Source organism: Hyla sarda, chromosome 7 (genome assembly GCF_029499605.1).
Source record: "Hyla sarda isolate aHylSar1 chromosome 7, aHylSar1.hap1, whole genome shotgun sequence".
Lineage (NCBI taxonomy): Eukaryota > Metazoa > Chordata > Amphibia > Anura > Hylidae > Hyla > Hyla sarda.
Window position 1 is genome coordinate 200,510,499 of NC_079195.1, and position 20,760 is coordinate 200,531,258.

General features: G+C 44.4%; 2 protein-coding genes across 3 annotated transcripts in view; one reads left to right on the forward strand and one right to left on the reverse strand.

Annotated features, from left to right (window-relative positions):
• Positions 1–449, reverse strand: part of LOC130283033 (NADH-cytochrome b5 reductase-like) — a 17,004-nt gene extending 16,555 nt beyond the window's left edge. Inside the window, exon 1 of one of the 2 annotated variants that reach the window (XM_056532166.1) lies at positions 315–449. The gene's annotated coding sequence lies outside the window, so the exon portion shown is untranslated. Of the gene's footprint in view, position 1; positions 129–314 lie in introns of those variants that run through there. The other variant, XM_056532168.1, reaches the window with a different exon arrangement.
• MRPL37 (mitochondrial ribosomal protein L37) lies at positions 5–19,577 on the forward strand. The gene is made up of 7 exons (XM_056532165.1): positions 5–396; positions 3,410–3,593; positions 5,603–5,718; positions 6,462–6,647; positions 12,992–13,146; positions 18,205–18,408; positions 19,446–19,577. Exons 1-7 carry the CDS (start codon positions 63–65, stop codon positions 19,521–19,523), a joined length of 1,257 nt encoding a protein of 418 aa, XP_056388140.1. The 5' UTR covers positions 5–62; the 3' UTR covers positions 19,524–19,577.
• The last annotated feature ends 1,183 nt before the right edge of the window (positions 19,578–20,760 follow it).

A 20,760-nucleotide genomic window follows, 5' to 3' on the forward strand; every position in this document is an offset into this window, starting at 1 on the left:
CCGGATACAGCCCGCTCCATAGACATTGACAGGTCACTACCCATCATCCCTAGCGCGCCAAGATGGCGGCCTCCATGCTCACACACTCAATGTCTGCGGCCGGTTTGCCCTGTGCCCGGACAAGCGGCCTCCGGTGCCTGAGTATCAGCGCCCCCCGCAGCAGGAGGAAGGATGTGCAGCCCCGGCAGAGGAAGGAACCCATGGAGATCCCGGGGCTGGAGCGCATCACCTATGCCGACCGCTGTTACTATGTCCCCTGGCTGGCGCGGCCCCAGTTTCCCCGCTTCGAGATGAACTGGAACCCGCAGTATTACCGCTGCCCGCCAGCCCAGGAGATGGCGCTGTATAAGGAGCAGCCCTCCTATGTCTTCAACCCCAAGTGCCGGCTGCTGGGAGGTATGGAGAGGGGCAAGACCCCCCGAGTGAACCCCCCCCCCCTCAACGTGACGTCACGGCGCCCGCTATGGAGGAGGTGTGCGTGTACTGGTGACGTCACGTGGGCTTACCTATCAAAAGTGTCTGAAATAAAACTGAAGTCGTTGCCTATAGCAACCTATCATTTTAAAATGAAAGCTGGGCTGTGATTGGTTGCTATGGATAACACCAGGCAGCTTTGATAAGTCTCCTTTGTTGGCCATAGCAACCAATTAGAATTTTTTAAGTGTATCCAGCGTTTAAAGGGGTACTCTAGTGTTTAACAACTTTTCCCTAATCTACAGGAATAAGTGTCAGCGAATGGTGGATGGGAAATATACCAAATAATTTTATTATAGTGTGACTAAGGCTCGGTTCATACAACCTTAAACGAGAACTGTAGTGCAATATAACTTATAATATAAATATTAGATCTCTGGGGCCCCCCCGCGATCTCCTGTACGGGGCCGCGGCAGTCTGCAGGAAGCGCTGTGTCGTCCCCAGCAGGAAGCCACGGAAGACACGACACTTCATCTACCTCTATGCCGTGGCTCGGTATAGGAGATTGCGGGGGTCCCAGCAGTCGGACCCCCGTGATCTATAACTTTTCCTCTATCCTTCGATAGGGGAGAAGTTATATTGCACTACAGTTCTCCTTTAATACGGACATGTTTTTACATCAATATTACATCCAGAAGGTCTTATTTGACAGCTGTCACTTTAGGTCCTCAAATATCTGAGGACTTACAGTCATAATATGGGTGTAAAAATACTTTTATATTAGGCTACTGTGAATACATGCTGTAAGGGCAAAAAGCTTTGCAACACTGGATATGTGCGGAAGTTCGGTCACCTGTGTCTGTCTGTGATCTGCGGGTAACCCCAATATTAGAGGTAAAATCATTGCGAAATGACAAGCGCTTGCTTACAATGCAAATAACGTCATGCCCCTAAAGGGTTAAACCCACTTCTTAGCTGACTGTTGCTACTGGCAACTACTCCTTTCTTATTTTTGCATATAAGGCCTAGATTCCACAAGACCTCTGAACGGGGCCCCCAGACATTGCAGGGGAAGGGGGTAGAGCCAGAAGCGAGGGCCCCTTTTGATCTTCCGGGCCCTGACAGAACAACCCCCAGTACTGCCCTGTCTCTGAAGTTCCTTGATGCAGCAGATCCTTTATGTCCTGTAAGTTGTGAGGTGCGACCTCTATGGTTCAAATATTTTTTACCAGCACTTCCCACAGCTGCTCGATCAGATTGGTGATTTGGCCTCTGGAACCTACAGTCATGGCCGTAAATGTTGGCACCCCTGAAATTTTTCTAAAAAATGAAGTATTTCTCACAGAAAAGGATTGCAGTAACACGTTTTGCTATACACATGTTAATTCCCTTTGGGTGTATTGGAATTAAACCAAAAAAGGGAGGAAAAAAAGCAAATTGGACATAATGTCACCAAACTCCAAAAATGGTCTGGACAAAATTATTGTCACCTATAACTTAATATTTGGTTGCGCACCCTTTGGAAAAAATAACTGAAATCAGTGGCTTCCTATAACCATCAATAAGCTTCTTACACCTCTCAGGCGGAATGTTGGACCACTCTTCCTTTGCAAACTGCGTTAGATCTCTCTTATTGGAAGACGCCTTTTCCTAACAGCAATTTTAAGATCTCTCCACAGGTGTTCAATGGGATTTAGATCTGGACTCATTGCTGCCACTTCAGAACTCTCCAGCGCTTTGTTGCCATCTATTTCTGGGGGCTTTTTGATGTATGTTTGGTGTAATTGTCTTGCTGGAAGACCCAAAATCTCGGACGGAAACCCAGCTTTCTGACACTGGGCTGTACAGTGCGACCCAAAATCCATTGGTGATCCTCAGATTTCATGATGTCTTGTACACATTCAAGGTACCCAGTGCCAGAGGCAGCAAAACAACCCCAAAACATCTTTGAGCCTCCACCATATTTCACTGCAGGTACTGTGTTCTTTTCTTTGTAGGCCTCATTCCGTTTTCGGTAAACCGTAGAATGATGTGCTTTACCAAAAAGCTCTATCTTGGTCTCATCTGTCCATAAGACGGTTTCCCAGAAGGATTTTGGCTTACTCAAGTTCATTTTGGCAAAATGTAGTCTTGCTTTTTTATGTCTCTGTGTCAGCAGTGGGGTCCTCCTGGGTCTCCTGACATAGCGTTTCATTTCTTTTTAATGTCGACAGTTCGCAATGACACTGATGCTTCCTGAGCCTGCCGGACAGCTAGAATATATTTGGAACTTGTTTGGGGCTGCTTATCCACTATCCTGCGTTGGCACCTTTCATCAATTTTTCTCTTCCGTCTACACCCAGGGAGAGTAGCTACAGTGCCATGGGTTGCAAACTTCTTGATAATGTTGCACACTGTGGACAAAGGCAAATCTAGATCTCTGGAGTTGGACTTTTCTCCTTTTAATCTAGATCTCTGGAAATGAACTTTTCTCCTTTTTATCTGCTTCAGGTGCGATTTTTATATTGCCCACCCCTGTTACTTGCCCCAGGTGAGTTTAAAGAAGCAGCACATGCTTGAAACAATCTTATTTTTCCACAATTTTGAAAGGGTGCCAATAATTTGGGGAGTTTGGTGGGAAATTATGTCCAGTTTGCTTTTTTTGGTTTAGTTCCAATACACACAAAGGAATAAACATGTGTATAGCAAAACATGTGTTACCATAATCCTTTTCTGTGAGGAACACTTCATTTTCTAGAAAAATTTCGGGGGTGCCAACATTTATGGGCATGACTGTATACAGTCCCATACCCAGAAAGTGTGATGCCTTTCTATAATAGCAGGCAGGAACTTTTTCAGGCTTCTGCAAGATGAATTCTGCTCAGAATATTTTTGGGCAGAATGTCTTTATTTCTGTGGTCTGCCATGCATCCTGCCATATTGCTTTTTTTTGTATTCCTAGTTTAGTTCATAAATAAGACACTTTGTGCACATCTTTCTCCATCTCTCTGTTCAGGTGTGAAGCAGGCACTATGGCTGACAAAGTCCAAGTTAATTGAAGGATTACCTCAGAGGATCTTGAAACTATGTGAAGACCCGGCCTATACATTCCCCAATCATGAAGAGCTGGTGCACAATGCTATTTCCAGTGCCTGCCTATGGAGCACCACCGAAGAAATAAGAGAGAGAGAGGAGTACTGGTGAGTGTGAGACCCCAAATATTACCAGTCCATGACACTGGATAAATGGAATAGGAAAATGAGGAAGGTGGCATTAGTGACCTGTCCTGCCAGGGACAACCCGGGGGATGTAGCTAACCTGGTATTACATAGCTGTCAGTGTAATACAAACACAACTGAAGTCCGCAAGAATGGAAGGTGCTCTGTGTTCTGGCTTGTAGAGAAAGGTCCCATGAGGAGGATCACCCTCAGTGACATTCAAATACCCTAGTAGAGCATATGGACAAGGGTTGCATTCATGAGACAACATCTTTAAGGGTATGTTCACATGGGAGGGCATCTGCAGCGTATTTAACGCTGCGGATGCGCTGCTGGCACACACAGAGTTAAAGGAATACTGAAGTGCAAAATAACTTATTAGTAATTATAAGTTATAGATCACGGGGGTCCGACCGCTGGGACCCCCTGCGATCTCCTGTACAGGGCTCTGGCAGTCGGCAGGAAGTGGGCATGTCAGCTGCTGCATCATGCTGGGATGGCATGCTCCCTTCATATGGACTGCCAGGGCCCCGTACAGGAGATCGAGGGGGGTCCCAACAGTCGGAGCCCCCGCGATCTATAACTTATCCCCTAAGGGATTCAGATAGGGGATAAGATATTTTGCACTACAGTATTCCTTTTAAGTGTACCTGTCGTCAACAAAACCTTTTGATATAATGTAGATAATACCATTATATGTATATTTGTAATATACATTGATTAAAAAATGTGTATATTACAGCTATTGTTTGTGTGTCTCTTTGAGGAGTCCAAACACAGGAAGTGAGGGTAGATAAGCAGGGCCCTGTGCACTGAGGACAAGCGGGGCTTTGTGCACTGAGTCTATGACATGCCCCTGGCTCACACAGCAGGATGATTGACAAGCCAGGCTCTGCACGGAGCCCTTCTTCTGGTGCCCTCACTTCCTGTATTTGGACTCCTCATAGACACACACAGGCAGTAGATGCAGGGACAGCATTTTTTCACCCAAAAATATACACATTTTTTAATCAATGTATATTACAAATATACATATAATGGTATTATCTACATTATACCAAAAGTTTTTGTTGGTGACAGGTACACTTTAAGGTAGAGCAAACTCCCTGCTGCTGCCTTAGTTCTGTGACTGCTGGTGGGAAATCCACAAATACGAGCGGCACACAAAGCTACGGCAGCAGTAAGGAGCTTGCTCTGCCTTAACTCTGTGTATGCCGGCAGCACATCCTCGGCAGATGCGCACCCGTGTAAATGTACCTTTTTAAAGGAGTTTTACCACCATAGACACTAATGGGTGTCTGATTATGAGGGTCCAACATTGTGTATTAGATTACTAAGGAGGGAAATAAGCTAACGTGTCCCAAAACTGCTCTTGGTGTGTGAACAGGATTTAAAGGGGGGGTACTCCGCCTCTAGACATTTTATCCCCTATCCAAGGGAGGGGATCCGGCTGCTGGGAACCTTTGCAATCTCCTGCTCGCCATGCTGAATTTATCATTTTGAGCGCTGGGTTCGGAACCGTGGTTGTGATGTCACGCCATGCCCCCTCCAATAGACATGAATGGAAGGGAGTGGCATGTCGTGATGTCACGACCACGGCTCTGAACCCAGCGTTCGGTACGAATAGTTCAGCATGCTGGGGTGGTGTGCAGGAGATTGCGGAGGTTCCCAGCGTCGGAATCCCCTCCTTTGGATAGGGGATAAGATGTCTAGGGGCGGAGTACCCCTTTAAATCCTGTTCACACACCAAGAGCAGTTTTGGGACATGTTAGTGGCGTGGCGTGCAGGAGATCACGTGGGGTTCGCAGTGGCAGGACCCTCGCGGTCAGACATTTTATCTGCTATCCTTCGGATTGGGGATAAAATGTCTAGGAGCGGAGTACCACTTTAAACGTTCCATTCACTTCAGTTGCGCTTTATTTATTTTTATTTAATTATTTATTGTTGTAAATAATCATCATTTTAATACTTATTTTTCTTGTTTGTTGAAGTCCAAAGCTGCTGGAAAGCCTCCTCCATTTGTGCCGAACACAACACTGTACATATCCCTCGCTGTCACAGAGGACATTTGTGGAGAACTGGAAACTGGCAACTTCCTGGCATAAGGGTAAGCTCTGTCTATAAACCCCAATCCTATGAAGGTTAACCTTATGTGCATCTTAGGGTGCTTTCAAATGACTTTTTTGGGAAAACAGCGGCCCGATCCGGCGGGAGAATTTGCATACCGGCCACCGCCAATTCTCAGCCGGACCCATGCCTCTCCCGATTCATTTGAATGAGCCAGACGGAGTCAGCTAGTAACTCTGGTTGGCTCTTTTTTTTTGGAACCGTATCCGGTTTTGTTGCCTGACCGAAAAACCCTAACAGACCACGGCTTTCAGTCCGGCAACAAAAATGTTTTCAAATCAACTGGTGCCAGAAAGTTATACAGATTTGTAAATTTCTTCTATTCAAAAATCTTAATCCTTCCAGTACTTATCAGCTGCTGTATAAGTTGTGTAGTTCCTTCCCGTCTGACCACCCTGCTCTCTGCTGACACAGAGGTGTCAGCATAGAGCACTGTTGCCACCCTGGAGAAAACTACACAACTTCCTCTGTAGCATACAGCAGCTGATAAGTACTGGATGGATTAAGATTTTTAAATAGATGTAATTTACAAAGCTGTACAACTTTCTGGCACCAGTTGATTTAAAAACACCCCTTTAACTCCGAATTCCCCAAGATAAACTGGACAAACCCTTTCATGCAGACCAATCCTAGCTCACCATAATCTCCTTATATGACCGATTTTAGTTTAGGTGTGGTCTCACCAGGCGTTCCTCCAATGCATACTTTCTTACTATTTTGCAGACTCTACTATTTACCATATAAGAGGTACTAATGGTTCTCTGATTTGCGCCAAGACCCCACTAGAACCTCTGGCTTCCTCCAGTGAAATCCAAGCCACTGAGCCGCATGTTCTGGAATCCCTCCATCCACTGTCGCCTGCTATTGATCTACAAGAAGTAAATGTGTATGAGGAAAAAAACGATATAGGTACGGCCAGTTTCCGGCTTTGAGTAAATTACTATTCTTTTATATGTTTTATTGGCGTAATTGTGACTCTTTAAAAATAATTTTTTTTCAGTTCGGAGTGATTCATGTCAAAGCCCTCACTGCGTCATGCCCAGAAAAGCGGGATTTAGCACACCTCCACCCAAAACTTTTTCTTTTTGTACTAAGTCAGTGTTTCCCAACCAGGGTGCCTCCAGCTGTTGGCAAACTACAACTCCCAGCATGCCCGGACAGCCTTTGGCTGTCCGGGCATGCTGGGAATTGTAGTTTGGCAACAGCTGGAGGCACACTGATTGGGAAACTCTGTACTAGGGCTATGCTTAATATTAGAGATGAGCGAACTTACAGTAAATTCGATTCGTCACGAACTTCTCGGCTGGGCAGTTGATGACTTTTCCTGCGTAAATTAGTTCAGCCTTCACGTGCTCCGGTGGGCTGAAAAAGGTGGATACATTCCTAGGAAAGAGTCTCCTAGAACTGTATCCACCTTTTCCAGCCCACGGGAGCACCTGAAAGCTGAACTAATTTATGCAGGATAAATCATCAACTGCCGAGCCGAGAAGTTCGTGACGAATTGAATTTACTGTAAGTTTGCTCATCTCTACTTAATATATTCTCCCTCAAACAGAGGAGATTCTGCCCTTTTCCATGCAGACATTGGCATTAGCAGGTCGTGACAAACAGTGCGGGCATTTTCCAACCAGAGTGCCTCCAGCTGTTGCACAACTACAACTCCTAGCATGCCCAGACATCTTTTGGCTGTCCGAGCATACTGGGAGTTGTAGTTTTGCAACAGCTGGGGACAAACTGGTCAGAAAACACTGGTTTTGGCTATGTTCACATTTTTTGAAAAAGGGCTCTCTGAGGTCTGTGGTATACTTTGGAAAGCTATACCTATGTATACCATGGCAGGCCCATTCAGTTTAATAGACCAAATGCGGTCTACAAGTGATTACATTCAGTCTATTTCCAAATTCTTTTGAGTCCTGCAAAAAGTACTTAGAAAATGGACTTACCCACTTCGGTGGGTACAGATTTGTAAATTACTTCTATTAAAAAATCTTAATCCTTCCAGTACTTATTAGCTGCTGAATACTACAGAGGAAATTATTTTCTTTTTTGACCACAGTGCTCTCTGCTGACATCTCTGTTCATTTTAGGAACTGTCCAGAGCAGCATGTTTGCTATGGGGATTTTCTCCTACTCTGGACAGTTCTTAAAATGGACAGAGATGTCAACAGAGAGCATTGTGTTTGTGATGTCAGCAGAGAGCACTGTGTTCCAAAAAGAAAAGATTTTCCTCTGTAGAATTCAGCAGCTAATAAGTACTCGGAGGATTAAGATTTTTTTTTATAGAAGTAATTTACAAATCTGTAACTTTCTTGCACCAGTTGATTTAAAAAAAATAAATAAATAAATAAAAATAGTTTTCCACTGGAGTACCCCTTTAATGCAGTCACCAGGGTATCTTAAAAAAAATAATAATAAAAAAAGTAAAAAATGTTTTACACCTTATCCAGCTCTCACTTTCTTTCCAATAGGCATCAGCACGAAAGACCATGAGCAATGGCCAACAAATAGATCCACCAATATAGTAAAACTAATTCAGCAGCATGGCTCTGGATAAAGTCTTAGCCTTTTTTTAAATTAAATTAATCCATATAAATCCATATAAAAATATGTAAACAGTCCACACGACATTAAAAAACATTGCATCAGGCCTGACGTGTTTCAGTCTCATGACCTTAATCATAGACCCTCTATGATTAAGGACGTGAGACCGAAACGGGTCAGGCCTGATGCGCCATGTTTTTAATTTCTTATGGTCTTTCATGCTGACGCCTACTGGAGAGGGGGGTGAGAACTGGATTATGTTTTATATTTAATAAAGAGGGTGTGGGTCTTTTTGAACGCAGTCTAGTCTAAGCACTGCTTAGCAGTCCAACGCAGTGCGGGCGCTCGGTTGTCCAATGACGTCCAGATTTCTACTCTAACAGCCGGGATCTGAAGAGCCTCTGATCCTGGTTGTTAAACCCCTTAGATGCCACAATCAGTGATGACCACAGTAGCTCATAGGAAGCAGATGGGTGATGCAGATGGGTGTGCCAGTAGGGTTCCATCATAGCCAAGGGCCTAATGAAGCCCCCAGTGTATGCCATCCATCTTTACCTTAACAGGTATATTTATCGGGCAGTACAGTGGTTTGGTGGTTCAAATCTCACCAAGGCCAATATCTGCAAGGAGTTTGTATGTTCTCCCCATTTTTTGCATGGGTTTCCGGTTTCCTTCCACGCTTCGAAACGAAACGTATCAATAGGTGAATTTAGGCTGTTAGCCCTAGTGGGGGATAAGGACCAATTTAAGTGTTTGCGTTATATAAAGAATTATTATTACACTAATATATATAAAAAAGTGTAGTAAAACACTCAAAGAAAAACACATTTAGGGGGAATTAGTCTCGCATGTTACCCATCTGTTGGAGGGGGTATAAGGCACATATTTGGCACATCGATAGTTTGGCGACTTTTTGTCCTGAAGGGATTTTTGACAAACTTTCTTGGAACGATTTTGCCCTTTGACTTTGAAGTCGTTGGGAATTCATCATGTGCAACTTTTCTCCAAATGTTGCAAATTTTGTGGCAGAGGGCTCCAAATGATGCGAAACCAATACCACAGCCATCTTTTCTCTTACAACAACTGCACAGAAGCAAAAATCTCACACATGTGCACGTGGGCCAGATTCATCACACTGGGTGCGACTTTTAACCCCTTAACGACAATGGACGTAAATGTACGTCATGGTGACGTGGTACTTAGCGCACCATGACTTACATTTACGCGCCGCCATGATCGCGAGCACCGGAGCGGTGCTCGCGATCATGGCGGCGCGTAAATGTAAGTCATGGTGCGCTAAGTACCACGTCACCATGACGTACATTTACGTCCATTGTCGTTAAGGCGTTCAAGGTCGCACCCAGTGTGTGCTATCGGCAGCCAGGGACCCGCCGGTAATGGCGGACATCCGCGATGGCGCGGATGTCCGCCATTAACCCCTCAGATGCCGTGATCAATACAGATCACGGCATCTGCGGCAGTACGGTACTTTGAATGGAAGATCGGATCGCCCGCAGCGCTGCCGCGGGGATCCGATTATCCAGCATGGCGGCCGGAGGTCCCCTCACCTGGCTCCGGCTGTCTTCCGGGGTCTTCTGCTCTGGTCTGATATCGAGCAGACCAGAGCAGAAGATGACCGATAACACTGATCAGTGCTATGTCCTATACATAGCACTGAACAGTATTAGCAATCAACTAATTGCTATGAATAGTCCCCTATGGGGACATAAAAAGTGTAAAAATTAAAAAGTAAAAAAATTGAAAAATCCCCTCCCCCAATAAAAAAGTAAAACATCTGTTTTTCCCATTTTACCCCCAAAAAAGCGTTAAAAAAATTATTAATACACATATTTGGTATCGCCGCATGCGTAAAAGTATGAACTTGAAAAATATATTGTTAATTATCCCCTACGGTGAACGGTGTAAACGTAAAAAAAGTCAAAAATTGCTGCTTTTTTGTCACATTTTATTCCCAAAAAATGTATAACAAATTTATAAATAGTAAAACCGAAGCAAAAGTGGTACTGATAAAAACTACAGATCATGGCGCAAAAAATGAGCCCTCATATCGCCCCATATACGGAAAAATGAGAAAGTTATAGGTGGTCAAAATAGGGCAAATTCAAACATACTAATTTTGTTAAAATGGTTTGAGATTCTTTATAAGCGGTACAATTATAGAAAAGCATACAACATGGGTATCATTTTAATCGTATTGACCCACAGAATAAAGAACACATGTCCCTTTTACCGGAAAGTGTACAGCGTGAAAACAAAACCTTCCAAAATTTGCTAAATTACGGTTTTATTTTCAATTTTCCCACATAAATAATATTTGTTTGGTTGCGCCGTACATTTTATGGTAAAATTAGTGATGTGATTACAAAGTACAATTGGTGTCGCAAAAAACAAGCCCTCATATGGGTCTGTGGATGGAAATATAAGAGAGTTATGATTTTTAGAAGGCGAGGAGGAAAAAACAAAAATGCAAAAATAAAATGGGCCTGGTCCTTAAGGGGTTAATAAATGAAGTGCATGTACACATAACTTCAGTCTAGTAAGTTAGTTTTAAAAACGTGTGTAGCGGAACACGCATTGGTACATCTCCCCCTTAGTATGACCATAATTGTAATAACCCAGAGAGTAAATGTATTATATATATATTTTTTCATTTGGCACAATGAGCAAGGGAGAAACAAAATCCTAAAAAAGGTACATTTATAGGTACCCTAAAGCGCTATAAAAATGGATAGACTCTTATCCAGAAAGAAAGAAAGAATCCTGGCACAACCACTTTGTGAATCCAAAAAACAGGTGCCTCAATACAAGATGGCCACCGCTCTCGGAATGTACTCTGTGTATGCGGATGGTGCTACACGTATAGACATAGTCCAATATAATATTCCATGCGAAGAAAAGTAGTAGTAACGGGGCATTCACCCCAAAATTCGATGCAAGCAGGTACTTCTTTATTTCAAGATTTTCAAGTGGAGGACATCATAAAAGCAGGGAAGGAAGAAGGTGTTGTGCAAGGGGTTTAGTGATCACACGGGGCTCCGCCCCGTGTGATCACTAAGCCCCCCGCACAACACAACATGATGTCCTCCACTTGAACATCTTGAAATAAAGAAGTACCTGCTTGCATCGAATTTTGGGGTGAGTGCTCCGTTATTACTACCTTTCTTTGCATGGAATGCTATAAAAATAGACATAACTATTAGGGATCGACCGATTATCGGTATGGCATTATCGGTATCGGCAATTACCTTGCCAATAATGCCCCCGCACCGCGACCACCCCCCCGACCCACCGCACCGCGTTGCACCCCCCACCGTAGTGCTGGGCGGTATACCGGTATGGATTTTTGCCCATACCGCTATACCGGTCGGGCCCCTCCCCCACCCTCCGAGTCAATGAAAAAAAAAATTAAACTTACCCGTAATGGGGGTGGTCCGGGCCATCCATCCTTCCTGTAGTGTCTGGCGGCATACCGGGTGGAGGGTGAACCGGTACGGGCTGTCCTCCGTGGGTCATCTTCTCCACTCCGGGCAGGCTCCGGCCTAGTATGCTGCATAGACGCCGCTACGCCGTCTATGCTGCGTTACTAGGCCGGAGCCTGCCCGGAGTGGAGAAGATGACCCCTGGAGAAGGACAGCCCGGACCGGTTCACCCTCCACCCGGAATGCCGCCGGACACTACAGGAAGGAAGGATGGCCCGGACCACCCTGACAGGTAGGGGGAGAGAAGCGGGTGGTGGCGGCGGCCTATGGCACCGCAAAAGCCACTGCAGTGCATTGATTTAAAGTGCCCGCTTTAAATCAATGATCTGCAGCGGTGTCGCGGGGGGATAAATAGCCGATAACTTATACCGGAATATCGGTATAAGTTATCGGCTTTCGGCCCTAACCTCCACTGATTATCAGTATCGGTATCGGCCCTAAAAAACAGATATCGGTCGATCCCTAATAACTATTTTGCCCCTCCTGTACCCACTGTCTACCTTCAATTATATATATATTTTGTATCTTTTCCCTTTATTTGTGCTGCGTTGCATCCCAGACTTATTGCTTCTCCTGAAGCTATGTTTTGTTTTCAATAAACTTGATCTGTTTGAAACTAAAATACACATAACTGGCTGAAATACATCTACGTCAATGGAAACATCAAAAACTTACGGCTCTTGGAATGCAACGATTAAAGAGTTAAAAGGGTACTTTGCCCCTAGACATTTTATCCCCTCTCCAAAGGATAAGATGTCTGATTGCGGGGGGTCCTGCCGCTGGGAACCCCCGCGATCTCTCCTGCAGACCCCCCCCCCCCCCCCCCCGAGTCATCAGCTGTATGGAGTTAAGTTGGCTCCGTGGCTGATGACGGGCAATACAGGGGCCGGAGTATCGTGATGTCATGGCTCCGCCCCCTTGTAACGTCACGCACTGCACCCTCAATGCAAGTCCGTGATGTCACAAGGGGGCGGGGCCGTGTTGTCACGATACTCCGGCCCCTGTACTTCCCGTCATCAGCCACGGAGCGATCTTCGCTCTGTGCTGCTCATGAACGGGGGTGCTGCAGGAGAGGTCGCAGGGGACCCCCACGATCAGATATCTTATCCCTTATCCTTTAGATAGGGGATAAGATGTCTAGGGGGGAGGACCCCTTTAATGATGATGATTTTTCTTATTTCTGTGTGTGACATGTTTGCATCTCCATTGCAGGTTTTAAGGATGGGTTCCCGTATCCCAACCTCCATACTGTTTACCTCACTGAACCCTGTAGCACCAGAGCAAAGTTCAGTCCGGACCAGCTGAGGGCTAAAATGATTATGATAGCCTTTGGGGGCGCCGTAGCTAAAGCCCGAATCCTCTTTGGGGTAAGATGCTAATTACACTTCCAGGGTTGTGTTATGCTTAGGGTGCATTCACATCACGATTTCGCCATACTGCTCTGAATCAGTTTTTTGTTTTTGTTTGTTTGTTTTTTAAGGAAAAAGTATGCTTTAAAAACTGACAAAACAGTATGCAAACTCATGCTCCTATTTTAAAACCTATACGGTTTGAATTTTGATGTCCGGGTGCATCAGTTTTTGTAAAAAAAAAAAAAGTATACATTTAAAAAAAACATTTTCAAATAAAGAAATTTTTTTTGTTTAATTAAAATTCAAGGAAAAGTTCTAGTACTTTTCAGATGAGTCAACACTTCTACTGAGCATGTACAAGACAAAACTGTATACAAAAAACGTATGCCACATCATGTCACCCACAAGCGCTCCTCTGCTCATCCTCCTATGAGTTGCGGGCCGCCAGTGCTAGAAATCTGTACTGTACTACAAATAACGTTGCCCGGGCTGCAAAAATAAACAAAATAAACTTTAACTCACCTTCCGACGTTCCCCGTTACCGGCCTCACTGTCCCTCCGCTGCGTTCCTGATGATGGGAACATCACCGGCCGCAGTGTTGTCCCGCCTCGGCTGCTGATAGGCTGAGCCCACTGTCATGTAAGGAGCAGGCCGGCTTCATACATGACAGTGCGCTCAGCCTGTCACCGGCCGCAGCGATGTCCCGCCCCGGCCCATGATAGGCTGGCGGCTCTGTGACTTTCCCGTCCCAAGGAAACAGCAAGAGGACCACAGCGCAGGACAGTGAAGACGGTAAAAGAGCAATGGGGGAACGTAGGCAGGTTAGTTAAAGTTTTATTTTTTTTATTTTTGCAGCCTGGGAAATATTATTTGTAGTACAGTACAGATTTCTAGCGCCGGCGGCCCGCAACTCATAGGGGGATGAGGAGCGCTTGCGGGTGACGTGATGTGGAACCTCCATCACTCACAAAAATACTGTGATACACGTTTTTGCTCGTACCGCCCAGCTCTAATGCCACTGCTGACACAGTTTGCATACGGTTTGCATTGACTTCATTGTTAACAATAACCGGATGCGGAGCATATACGGTTTTGAAACAGGACACACAACTGTACTAGACTACGATTTGTTGTTCGGGAAGAAACCGTACAAGCACAAAACTGTAAACAACCGAATGTATCTTGGTGTGTACGGTTTTGTATGGAATACGGTTTCAATATATACGGTTTTTGATACGGTGGCATATGGTTTTCATATATAAAACCGTATTGGGGAACCAACCGTTGGACAAAATCGTGATGTGAATGCACCCTAAGTTCACATCTAAAAAAAAACTACTCTATGCTTGCGGCATACGTTGGGAAACCAGTGGAACGGTATGCAGGTGTACACCACAGCATATCTGCACCCGATCCATTGATTTCAATTGCCCGGACATTGTCTAATATTGACTAGGTTCAGTCAATATAAAAAATAAATAATGGCCTACAGTTCAGCCAGTTTTCCAATTATATAGCACTAGTATAGTGTAGTTTTCACTTGTGTCCTTACAATGGTTCTGCGTATTGTGTTCCTCCGTCTTGTTAGGTCACTGTTGTGCTGTGTATAATTGTTGCTCTTCGTCCATCTTTCCCACTCTTCGTACATCTAGCTCCTATTCCCAGGTGGACTCGCAGTTTGATAGATAGAAAGGAATCCCGACACTCACAATTTAAAGGAGAACTATTGCGCTTTACTTTAGTCTTAAAGGAAAACTCCGGGATATGAAACCTATCCTAAGGATAGAGGATACGTTTCAGATCGCGGGGGTTCCGGCCGCTGGGGGCCCTCCGCGATCTCTCGTACAGGGCCCTCGATCTTTGCTGAAAGCGCGTTTCGACCACCACATGACACGATGGCCGACACGCCCCCTCAGTACATTTCTATGGCAGAGGCGGAGACTACCAAATGCAGCGCTCCGGCTCTCCCATAGAGATGTATTGAGGGGGCCCCGTACGGGAGATCACGGGGGGCCCCAGTGGTCGGACCCCCACGATCTGAAACTTATCCCTTATCCTTAGGATAGGGGATAAGTTTCATATCCCGGAGTACTCCTTTAAAGAGGTACTCCGGCAGAAAACAAACATTTTTTTAAATCAACTGTTGCCAGAAAGTTAAACAGATTTGTAAATTACTTCTATTTAAAAATGTTAACCCTTCCAGTACTTATCAGCTGCCGTATACTACAGAGAAAGTTGTATTTCTTTCTGGAGTTCTTTTCAGTCTGACCACAGTGCTCTCTGCTGACACCTCTGTCCATGTCAGGAACTGCCTAGAGCAGGAGAAGTTTGCTATGGGGATTTGCTCCTGCACTGGACAGTTCTGACATGGACAGAGGTGTCAGCAGAGAGCACTGTAGTCAGACAGAAAGGAAATTCAAAAAGAAAATAACTTCCTGTGGAGCATATAGCAGCTGATAAGTGCTGGAAGAATTAAGATTTTATAATAGAAGTAATTTTCAAATCTTCATGCAATAGAAGTGAAAAGAAACGGAGCAACTCACCACACCGACCTAGGTATTCTTTGCAAGTGGTACTTTATTCCAAAGCTTCAACCATGGAAGACAAGCAGGGGAGAGTGAGTGTAGGACGCGGGGGTATCCTCTCGGTGACGGGACCGTTTGGCGCCTGATCGCTTCGTCAGACCGGGATAGTGAGGTCACGGGAAGGGGAGTGCCTTAAAACAGGTAAGTCTTAGTGATGCCGCAGGTAAACTGCAGGTCATTGGTTCTTTACTCAAATACAAAAACACATGATAAAACATCTTGTACAAACATTAAAAGCAGCTTCCTATCATACGAAAACACAGTACAATAAAATGGAATATTATAATAGTGCACCATATTCTTGTTTTTCATTAAGTCCTAACGGCCCAGCGGCCTCCGTCCGGACGATCCATCTGGCTTCACTTCTTAGGAGTTGTTGGTGCCTATTCACACCTCTAGGGGGCGTTATCTACACGTTCTATTCCTGCAAATCTGATATCATCGGGATTATCGTTATGGTGTGAGCGCATGTGGGCGATAAGACGGGGGGAGCCCCTACTCCGGTGGTCAGTGATTTAAGATGTTCCCTAACTCTATGATAGAGGGGCCGAATAGTCTTCCCCACGTAATATCGTCCACATGCGCAGACCAAACAATAGACCATATAATTCGTCTTGCAGGTAAAGAATTGTTTCAAGTGAATGTCATGCCCACCTAGCTTGATCCTATTGCCTTTTAAGTTATTTTTACATTGTTTGCAAGAACCGCAAGCAAAGTTACCTACAGGACGAGAGTCTGTCAACCAATTAGTATTAGGTTTTTTGGTCTTTTTTCTTTTTATTAGAAAAATCCTGGATAGTTATGTTTTTTCTATGTGTTACAATTGGATCCAGTTCTGTTAAGGTTTTGAGATCCTCGTCCTGCTGTAACATAAACCAATGTTTTCGGATTGATTTCTTTCATGTTAGTATTTTTAAAGGTGAAAGTAAACCTATTATTGTTGTTTTTGTTTTTTTGTGAGTTTAGTAGGGAATGTCTGGGGATTTGGTCCACAGTCCTTCTAGCATCCTTAAGTACTTTATCTGGGTGTCCCCTTCTTCTTAGCCTGTCCTGTAGGGCATCTGCTTGTTCCTTATATTTGTCTGGGTTATTATTGATTCTCTTCAGTCTAATGAACTGGCTTTTTGGGATCCCATTTTTTGTATGTGTGGGATGGGAAGAGGCATAGTGTAGTATTGAATTCCTGGATGTGGGTTTTCTAAATCCTGAGGTGACAATACAATTGTCGATGATGTCTATTTGCACATCCAGGAACTCAAGGGACTTGTTACCGAAGGTGTAAGTAAAAGTCATATTATAAGGCAATAGGATCAAGCTAGGTGGGCATGACATTCAGTTGAAACAATTCTTTACCTGCAAGACGAATTATATGGTCTATTGTTTGGTCTGCGCATGTGGACGATATTACGTGGGGAAGACTATTCGGCCCCTCTATCATAGAGTTAGGGAACATCTTAAATCACTGACCACCGGAGTAGGGGCTCCCCCCGTCTTATCGCCCACATGCGCTCACACCATAACGATAATCCCGATGATATCAGATTTGCAGGAATAGAATGTGTAGATAACGCCCCCTAGAGGTGTGAATAGGCACCAACAACTCCTAAGAAGTGAAGCCAGATGGATCGTCCGGACGGAGGCCACTGGGCCGTTAGGACTTAATGAAAAACAAGAATATGGTGCACTATTATAACATTCCATTTTATTGTACTGTGTTTTCGTATGATAGGAAGCTGCTTTTAATGTTTGTACAAGATGTTTTATCATGTGTTTTTGTATTTGAGTAAAGAACCAATGACCTGCAGTTTACCTGCGGCGTCACTAAGACTTACCTGTTTTAAGGCACTCCCCTTCCCGTGACCTCACTATCCCGGTCTGACGAAGCGCTTAGTCGCCAAACGGTCCCGTCACCGAGAGGATACCCCCGCGTCCTACACTCTCTCCCCTGCTTGTCTTCCATGGTTGAAGCTTTGGAATAAAGTACCACTTGCAAAGAATACCTGGGTCGGTGTGGTGAGTTGCTCCGTTTCTTTTCTCTACTATTGCATGAATGGACTTGTCCCATACGTAGAGCACCACTGAAGTCCCTCCAGCTGTTGCAAGAGAAGACGCAGGATAACCGAGTGGGTTGCAATATCCTAAGTGCTAGTTTAGGTGGTGCCGAGTCTCTCTCTATATGGTAATTTACAAATCTGTTTAACTTTTTGGCACTAGTTGATAAAAAAATAAAAAAAATTGTTTTCCACCGGAGTGCCCCTTTAAATCTCCTCAGTGTTGGTTCACATGTGCAATTATTCCAAAGAGGCACGCAGCACGAGGAGATTCAAGATGAAATGGTGAGTTCCTTTCTATCTGTATTGGTTATAGTTGTCCACGAGAGCCACATATGTACGAGTGCTGACCCTATTCTGTGCCTCCTTGTAAAATAAAAAATACTATTCAGGATCTATACCAGACATCTATAGTAAATCTTCTGTTTTTTACCAGGAGGATGTGAAGACTTTGCCCCAACCAGTTGTAGTGCAGAGCGTTGGCACTGACGGGCAGCTGTTCCATTTCATGGTGCTGCAGCTGAACACATTGGATTTCCAATCGAATGACGGCATCAAGAACCTTGTCTGGATGGATGGAGACCAAGCACTATACGATACGGTGGCCTGCAAGCCAAAAATTAAGAGGAAAGTGGTTTTGGTAAGTAGCTGGAGTATATTTGGAGTTGGGCTGAATCTTGGGGGTGTAGCAGGCTCTATATAAACTACCAGAATGGACTTGATAGTGTTAAAGGGGTTATCCAGGAAAAAACAAACTGGCTCCAGAAAGTTAAACAGACTTGTAAATTACTTCTATTAAAAAAATCTTAATCCTTTCAGTACTTATGAGCTGATGAAGTTGAGTTGTTCTTTTCTGTCTAAGTGCTCTCTGATGACACCTGTCTCAGGAACTGTCCAGAGTAAAAGCAAATCCCCATAGCAAATCTCTTCTACGCTGTGCAATTCCCGAGACAAGCAGAAATGTCAGCAGAGAGCACTGTTGTCAGACAGAAAACAACTCAACTTCAGCAGCTGATAATTATTGAAAGGATTAAGATTTTTTAATAGAAGTAATTTATAAATCAGTTTAATTTTCTGGAGCCAGTTGGTATAAGAAAAAAAGGTTTTTCCTGGAATACCCCTTTAAAGGGGTACTCCGGTGGGAAACTATTTTTTTTCAAATCAACTGGTTCCATAAAATTAAACAGATTTGTAAATTACTTCTATTAAAAAAATCTTAATCCTTCCAGTACTTATCAGCTGCTGTATTCAACAGAGGCAGTTGTGTAGTTCTTTTCTGTCTGACACCTCTGTCCATGTCAGGAACTGTCCAGAGAAGGAGCAAATCTTTCCTGCTCTGGACAGTTCCTGACATGGACAGAGGTGTCAGCAGAGAGCACTGTGGTCAGAATGAAAAGAACAACTCCACTTCCTCTGTAGTATACAGCAGCTAATAAGTACTGGAAGGATAAAGATTTTTTAATAGAAGTAATTTACAGCTCTGTATAACTTTATAGCACCAGTTGATTTAAAAAAAAATTGTAGTACCCCTTTAAGGAGTTAAAGCCAGAATATTGTTCTACTTTAGACGCCATCTTGTAAGTAAATGTAATACCTGTATGTTGGATCAGATTTAGGCTGCTATGGTCGAATATTTATTTTTCAGTGTATAAACATGGACTCTTTGCTTCCTTCCAGATACCCGCCGGCATCGCTGGTTTCAAGCCAGAAACCTTTGTGAAGTTTTGGGCAATGTACCTGAATGGCGCAGTCTAATGAACTAGTAAAATACATGTATATAAACAACTTATTGAATAAACCAGAATATTTATAGAACATTGTGTTCTGCAGCAGATTTATTGCCGTACTTTTGTCAGCTGTCCGGGCATGCTGGGAGTTGTAGTTTTGCAACAGCTGGAGGTACACAGTTTGGAGACCATGGGTTTAGGTTATACTGTAGATTGTGTTTTCCAACCAGTGTGCCTCCAGCTGTTGCAAAACTACAACTCCCAGCATGCCCGGACAGCCAAAGGCTGTCCGGGCATGCTGGAAGTTGTAGTTTTGCAACAGCTGGAGGCATACTGGTTGGGAAACGCTATTGTAAATCTTTAGGTGGGAAATTCCTGACAGAATTCTTTTCAGGCGGAAATTCTCAGTGTAAACCCCTGCCTTAGGCTATGTTCACTCCGCAGAATTTCTATGCAGAATCGAGCAGAAAAATTCTGCTGCATGAAGTTAAAGGGATATTCCAGGAAAAAACTTTTTTTCTCTATCGGCTCCATTGGGGGACACAGACCGTGGGTGTATGCTGCTGTCTCTAGAAGGTGTGACACTATGGTGATAAAAAAAAGTCAGCTCCTCCCAGCAGGATATACCCACCTTCAGGCCCTGAAGTAATCAGTTTAAGTACCAGAGCAATAGGAGAGGACCGACAGGTCAAGGAAAAAATACGAACTGTCCGAGAACAGAAGAGAATATATAACTGAACACACCCTCGGACAGAGAACCAAAGAGAAACCCAAAAAGCGGGAGCTATGTCCCCCTAGGGATCCTTTGAGAAAGAGATTTTACGGTAAGTGTTAAAAAAAATCTCCTTTTCTCTATCGGCTCCATTGGGGGACACAGACCGTGGGAGCAGTTTACGGCCCAGACTAGCATCAGCCAATGCGAAGGTATGACCCCGGTAGAACCTCGAGAAAATGTGCAAAGACGGCCAAGTAGCCGCCTTGCAATCTGCGAGGCCGAGGCTTTGTTCTGGAGAGCCCAGGATGCCCCAACAGAAGCGGGTAGAATAAGCCACAACCCTGAAGGGAGGAATCTTCGCCCTACAGCGATAGGCTTCCAAAATGGCAGACCGGATCCACCGAGAAGTGGTGGTCTTGGAAGCAGGCTGTCCCTTACGACGACCTTCCGTAAGGACCAAAAAAGGAATCACACTGACTAAACGAAGAAGAGATAGAGAGGTACTACCCAACAGCCCGATCCACATCCAGTTTGTGGAGTAAATGCTCCT

What these genes read in the sequence shown, in the direction of transcription:
- MRPL37 (XM_056532165.1), top strand. Translation starts at nt 63, where the DNA reads ATGGCGGCCTCCATGCTCACACACTCAATGTCTGCGGCCGGTTTGCCC. An exon ending in AAGCCCGAATCCTCTTTGGG is followed by an intron (nt 13,147 to 18,204) that starts GTAAGATGCTAA and finishes GTTTTTTACCAG; the next exon opens with GAGGATGTGAAGACTTTGCC. An exon ending in TTAAGAGGAAAGTGGTTTTG is followed by an intron (nt 18,409 to 19,445) that starts GTAAGTAGCTGG and finishes GCTTCCTTCCAG; the next exon opens with ATACCCGCCGGCATCGCTGG.